Source organism: Manacus candei, unplaced genomic scaffold, assembly GCF_025592945.1.
Source record: "Manacus candei isolate 608988 ecotype Guabito, Panama unplaced genomic scaffold, ASM2559294v1 h1tg000036l, whole genome shotgun sequence".
Lineage (NCBI taxonomy): Eukaryota > Metazoa > Chordata > Aves > Passeriformes > Pipridae > Manacus > Manacus candei.
The window spans coordinates 278,788-285,190 of record NW_026138084.1 but is presented as its reverse complement, the minus strand read 5'-3'; the positions used below and the strand labels follow the sequence as shown (position 1 = coordinate 285,190).

Here is a 6,403-nt window from a genome sequence, read left to right as displayed (position 1 = left end):
AGGCAGTTATACCAACTTACAATTTATTATTTTTTTAAAAAATGACATGAAACACAAGTAAAAATAAATACATCATATAAACAACAAATTGTTCAAAGTCTCTGTTCTGGGAGATCAGGTGAGCACATCCCGTTCGACAGAGAGAAGAGGGAAGCACATGATCATGCGTGGGGCCAACCGACCAACCCACCCAGCTAGCAATACTCCTCTTTCCAACCACAACAAGACAGGCCACAAACTAAGGCGGTAGTAAAAAAGAAAAGAAAAAAAAAAAAAGAAAAAGAAGCTCAAACCAACACAAAACCCCAAATGAGACTCAGTGATGGATTCCTTCAGGCTCCTGTGGATTTGCCAGACTCCAGCTCCAAGCTGGGTACCACGAAGCAGCCGAGGCAGTGGTGGTAGCCTGGGAGGTGGCAGAGGTTGCTCTCCCTCACTTGCCCCGTTGTCCCTTCGCAGGGAGCGCCTGCTCCAAGTTGTGAGGAGCCATCACCTCACTGTAATCTAGCCGGACTACATTGTCCATTTAACCTCTGCCCCCCACCCCAGCCCTCCCCCCCCAGGTCCTTCCAAGACTGGATTAACAAAATTCATCCCAGAGTGGCGAGAAACACCAGCTGTGAAGGTATTTGCTGTACTTGTCCCTGTAGTCCGGGAAGCCGCCCCCAAACCAGCAGCGATTCTCGTGCATTCAGCCACTTTCATTTGTTGCCCAGAGAAGCTGTGGATGCCCCATCCCTGGAAGTGTCCAAGGCCAGGCTAGATGGGGCTTGGAGCAACCTGGTATAGTGGGAGGTGTCCCTGCCCATGGCAGGGTGTTGGAACGAGGTGATCTTTAAAGTCCCTTCCAACCCAAACCATTCTATGAGTCTATGATTCGCTGACATCACTAAGTCAAAACACACATAATTTCTAGTGAAGCCTCTGTGGAAATCTCACCCTTTGCTTGCCAGAATATTTGCTTTCTCCAAGTACCTGCACCCACCCCATCACCCTCCCAGGTGCTCTGGGAGGGTGACGAGCAGCAGATTCTGCCCAACGTGGGCCATGCTGGGCTGTGTTGCCCCCATCCTGCAGTTCCCTATGATACCCCAAGATCTTCATCAGCAGTGAGGGAAACAAGCCCACCAAGACCAGGGCACACAGCAGCCACCTCCATGCCCATGGCACTGTCCCCAGTGGCACCCAGCCTTTGCCTGATTGTTCCCAGGAGTGGAAACTTCCCACCTGAGGGAAGGACCAAGGGCTGAATGCTGACGTGGAGGGCAGTTGGCCATTCCCAATTCCCCACAGCAATGCCCAGGCCTCAAGGCTGTGCTCAGGAATCCTCCTTATTGTCCAAACCCTCAGCAGAGAGTCCTGCACTGCTGTCCTCAGTGTCACCCACAGCCCCACCGAGAACTGGCAGCTGCTTCCTGTCAGGTCATTTGGAGACAGAAATTCAGCAGCAAAAGAAAAATTTAACCCGTGCAGGGAAAGTCCCTGCTCTGGGCTCAGGAAAACCAAGACAGGACCCTCTGCAGCAGAACCACATGCTGGAGAGGAGAAAACTCTGGGGAGAGATGAGGGGGAGAGTGGGTCCCACAGGAGGGGAGTTTTAGGGCTCAGAGAGTTCTCCCGACTCGGAGAGACTCTGGATAACCCACACTCCCCCCCCAGTTCCTGTGGGGTGGAGGAAATCCTTCCCCTGGCACAGTGGGAGAGCAGGTGCCTCCGGTTGCCTTGGAGCAGCCCCAGCCCCAGCCAGCCCCCAGCTGTGGCCAGGGCATCATTGCCATCTCTGCCACCATCTCTCAGCCAAGGCTCTGCCAGGGCCCAGGGGACCCGTCCCCTCACTAAGGGGGTGCCTGGGGCTGGAAGGTGGGGCAGAGGTAGGGCTGGGGCTGTACTTGGGCGCTTGCTGGGCAGGGCCAACATGCTGCAGTTGCCTGGAGCCAGGGATGTTTGCCAGCAGCATGCGCACCACAGAAGGGTGGCAAGGGGTCTCCAAGCTGCCATGGCCATGCAGGAGCCAGGAGAGCCCTCACACCTCACCCTGGTGCCAGGTTAATGACCAGAACAGGGCACGAAGTGTGCACCCCATGGCAGCTGAGTGCCAGCTGCCCCTGGCTCCTGTGGCCACAGGGCTTGGGCTATGCTGGGGAACCCTGGGAGGACATCGAGTGGCAGCATGGAGATGTGCCAGGGCCTGCTCAGGAAGTCCTGGAGAGGCAAGGAGCAGAGAAAATGGTGTGCAGTCACCAGTATCACATCCAGAACCACGACACTGACTGCCCCCAGCCAAATCTTCACACCTTGTCCCAGCACAGGCCCCATTCAGATGTGGGAGGGTCCCTTGGATGAGCCCCACTACCCTGACCCCCACCAGGAAGGACTGGGGCTGCAGCAGGGCTCTAGTGGGGGTCTGCTTACATTCCAGCCTCCCACACGTGCCCCCAGGGTCTCAATGCTTGCTACTCTCGACAAGGAAAAAGCCCTTGCCTAGGTTCATTCCCCAAATCCACCAGAAAACTGACAGCCTCACAGGGATGCAACGGACATCTGGGCAAGCTTGTCAAACAGTCAGTGTCACAGGGTTGTGCATGAGGTGGACACACAGAGCACAGGAGGGCATGACTCACAGATGCAGCACTGTCAAGTCTTTGGAGAAACTTGCATGAACACCATCAGTTAATTTGCTTTGTTACTTTTGTGGGGGGGTTTGATTTTTATTTCCATGGTGCATCCAAAGACAAGTTGTCCAGCAGTTTGCTCAGAACCCCTCGGTTTTCAACTCCTAGGATATGTTAAAGAAGAAAGCACTATTTTAATGTTTGTTTTTTAAAAAAATAATTAAAATAATTTGCATAGCTAAACTGTTGATCTAAGGCTTCTATGAATGGTGTGGTTATGTTTGACAGACAATGTCCATTAAACAGAGAAGACACTAGGAAAGCCCCATAACATTTTTATTATGTTTCCATAACACGCGTGCACACCCGCCCCCCTCTCAGGAAGGGGGGTCCCATCTTCCCGCACCCCTTTAGTGGAGGATGTCAGGACATCCTGTCCTTTCCTATACTTAGTTGGTCCCAGCAAACAGCAGTGACTGCAGCTTCCAGAGGTCCCCTACAAGCTGCCCTGGCTCCAGGGACATCCCACACAGGCGAGCACAGCTCATGCCTGGTGACACGCAGATGTGACACGGGGGTTCCTGGATTTCAAGTCTCCATCCTAATGTGTTCACACACAGTCACACCCACCAAGTCCAGCTGCACTTGGGTATCCCAGCTCTCCCTAGAAGCCCTGGCCCCGAGGTGAGCAGCCAGAGAGCTCACTGTCAGGGCCAGGACCAGCCTCCTCACACGTGGGGCTGAGCAGGGCTGGGCTGAGTGCTGCTCCCTGCGTGGGGAAAGGTGCTTCCCCAGCTCCACATACCTCACAGCCCTCCTCCTCACTGGGAAGCAGCACAGCAGGCTCCCACATGTGCTCCCCAATGACAAGAGGACTCCATCCTCGCTCTGGCTGCTGAGCACCCAGAGCAGCTCCTGATGGGGCACATCCAGCCAATGCCACATGGGTCAGCCATAGGCCACCTCCACAGCTGGCCCCGCTCCTAAGGCTACACTTCGGTCAACCCACTGCTTCTCCCCACACAAACAACCCAACAAGCGACCACTGCATGATGGAGGCCAGCTTTTTATTTTTTTTTAATATGGAAATTAATTTAAAAGTAGAAAGACAGACTCCCCCAGACAATAAATATTACGCTTTCATGAAATAAATTAATGTAGAGGTTCTGTGCAGGGGGAAGTCCCTCCAGTCACAGGTTCAACAGCAACTGGCACTGGGTCCAGTGTCCCCCTCCCAATCTTCTCCACTGCCTGGTGCTGTTGAGAAGCAGCAGTGAGCCCACATACCCCTGGATCTGGTGGGCCACAGCAGGGTGAGACGTGGCCTTCACATAGCCTGGCAGGGCCGTGGAACTGAGGAGTCACCAGGATTCCCCTCCGACGGCCACCAAGACATTTGGGATTGCTCCACTCATCTGACCTGGCACACAGAGCTGGCATTGGACCCACAGGGCCAACCTACCTTGGATGGGACCCTCCAGAAGGCCCCTGGGGAGGACAGGACCTTCCAGAAGGACCTGGAGGAGCCCCCCACCAGAGCCCTGCCTGCCTGACTGCAGCAGGAGCCTGCCTGGAGCCCTCACACTAGTCTCATGTGAATTTGAAAAGGGTGACAAACTGTCTGTGGGGTATTTTCTTTTTTTTTTTTTAATCTTTTTTTTTTATCTTTCCTTTTTTTTTTTTTTTAACATCAATCCCCCCCCTCCCTGCCCCAACATATACGATGTAGAAGCCTCCCCACTCCCTCCCCATTAAAAACACTTTGTCCCCAACCTCTGCTGGAGTCACCCCCCCGGCCCGCCCCTCTCTCAGTGAGAGAAGTTCACAGATAAGGCAGTTCATGTGAGAGGGAGCTCGGCCCTGCCAGCGGTCAAGCCCGCACCTCCAGGCCTGAGCAGGGCAGTGACTCGCAACACCGAGCCGCTGCGGCCAGACAAGACAGAGAACACAGACAGACAGACAGACAGAGCATAGGGGGAGGCACTCCTATGGTTTGCATTGTTGCTTCCCTCCTCCCCTGGCTCTTGCTCCCCTGGCCCTCACAGGTCCATTCTATCCCTCTCCCATCTCCCAGCCCCTAATACAATTCTTATCCTCGACAGCTAAAAAACAACAAAGCAAAACGAAAAGAACAAAACCACCCCCACGCCACACCCTTTGCATCCTTCTCCACCCACTGCCACAGCCCAGAGGGGAAATCCTGACTCCCAAAAAGGTCCTGCAACTTTTGCCTCCTGGCGGAGCTGAGACCGAGCAGGAGCTGGGCCTTTTTATTTCCCTGTGATCTCTATGACATCGTCGTCTTTGTCCTCGTCATTAGAGCTGCATCCCACCTCTGGGACCTCCTGGGGTTCAAACTGAGGCACCTGGGACCGAAGGAGACCCCCAGCTGGGTAGCCCGAGTGAGGGGACATGTAGCCAGGGTAGGCAGATGCCATGCTCCTGGGAAGGCTGCTAGGCAAGACGGGGGCTGGGAAAGGAGCAAACATCCTGGGCTCGGGCAGGAGTGACTGCGTGAAGGGAAGCGAGTAATTGGGCAGCACCCCTGTCAGAGAAGGGTTTAGCATGAATGAGGGGACGCTGGCGGTGGCTGAGGTAGCAGCAGAAGAGCTGGCGGTGCCGGCTGTCAGCAGAGGGTCAGTAGTCACAGGGAACACCAGATGAGGGTCTGGGAGTAAATTGGGCAGCTGGTAATAAGAGGAGCCAGTGCCCATGTACAAGGAGTTTCCTGGTTGGGAGGCAAATGGATGGGTTAGGTTGTGGTTTAAAGAGACAGGAGGCATGGTGAACCCACCAGAGACGGGGTACCCGTGTTCGTAGGGCTGCACGGACGATGGCAACTGGCGCTTCTTCTGCTGCCTGCGGGATTGCTCCTCCGGAGCCGACGGCGAGGTCGACTTGCGCTTGTTGCCCCGTAAGTCCAACACCGAGTGGGCATCGACGTGCTGGCTGGTGGCTGGCAGGGCCGTGGACACGGAGGGGGCCAGGCAGTGAACCCCCACGCGCTGCTCGGCTCCTCGGGCTGCGGCGCCGGGCGCGGTGTCTGTGCGGGCGTGGCCTTGCGCCGCGTTGGTGCTGGGAGAGCTGTGCCGGGACTCGCGCGCGGCCGCCGCCTCCGCGTACTGCTGCAGCTCGCTGATGATCTCGGGGCTGTCGGGGGATATGGGCCGGGTGAGCTCCTCCGTGCTGGGGAGCTGCGGCGATGAGGCACTGTGTCTGCCATTGCTTGTGGACTCCAGGGAGGAGCTCTGGGAGCCTGGAAACAAGGAGATGGAGCAGGTGAGAAAGACGACCTTGGAGAAAAACCCGGGGGCCAAAACGCAACAGTGGAAAGGAAGGTGGGGAGATTGCTCTAAACACAGCCGTGAGGAATACACCAGGGAAAGCCACCCCAGCCACTCAAGTAGGAAAGCACATGTGAAAGCCTCACACAGCACTCACAAGCCCCTACCTGAGGCAGCTGTCCGACGGTCTTCATTGCCCTTTGGCTTCCCAGTGGTCCGTATAGCAAAAATCCGACCGTCGCTGGTCCGGATATACGTCCCTGGAACAGAGGCAGAACAACGTCATTACAACTCTAATATCAGCTCAGGACCCTGGATCTGTGAGCCCACAAGGCTGCTCAGGCAGGAACAGGACAGCAGTGCCACATAAGGCCAGCTCAGATCATGCAGGGAAGCTCAGCGAGGGGCTTCTGTCTCCTTCTTCACTCCTCACTTCCACCTTTGCAGCTTTCATGGGTTGGGGATCACCCCTTCCCAATGTGCTGCTGGGGGGAAATGTGAAACTTC

General features: G+C 55.6%; 2 protein-coding genes across 8 annotated transcripts in view; both read right to left on the bottom strand.

Annotated features, from left to right (window-relative positions):
• Window positions 1-6: 6 nt before the first annotated feature.
• LOC127473593 (uncharacterized) lies at window positions 7-2,004 on the bottom strand. Its single transcript, XM_051793407.1, has one exon. The coding sequence runs from the start codon at window positions 2,002-2,004 to the stop codon at window positions 913-915; it is 1,092 nt and encodes a 363-aa protein (XP_051649367.1). The 3' UTR covers window positions 7-912.
• Window positions 7-6,403, bottom strand: part of RAD54L2 (RAD54 like 2) — a 68,539-nt gene continuing 62,142 nt past the window's right edge. For 6 of the 7 annotated variants that reach the window (XM_051793397.1, XM_051793396.1, XM_051793395.1 and 3 more), the window contains 2 exons: window positions 6,064-6,156; window positions 2,934-5,868 (listed from right to left, as the gene is read on the bottom strand). In XM_051793397.1, the coding sequence (XP_051649357.1) occupies window positions 4,883-5,868; window positions 6,064-6,156 (1,079 nt within the window). In that variant the 3' untranslated portion in view covers window positions 2,934-4,882. Of the gene's footprint in view, window positions 2,777-2,933; window positions 5,869-6,063; window positions 6,157-6,403 lie in introns of those variants that run through there. The other variant, XM_051793399.1, reaches the window with a different exon arrangement.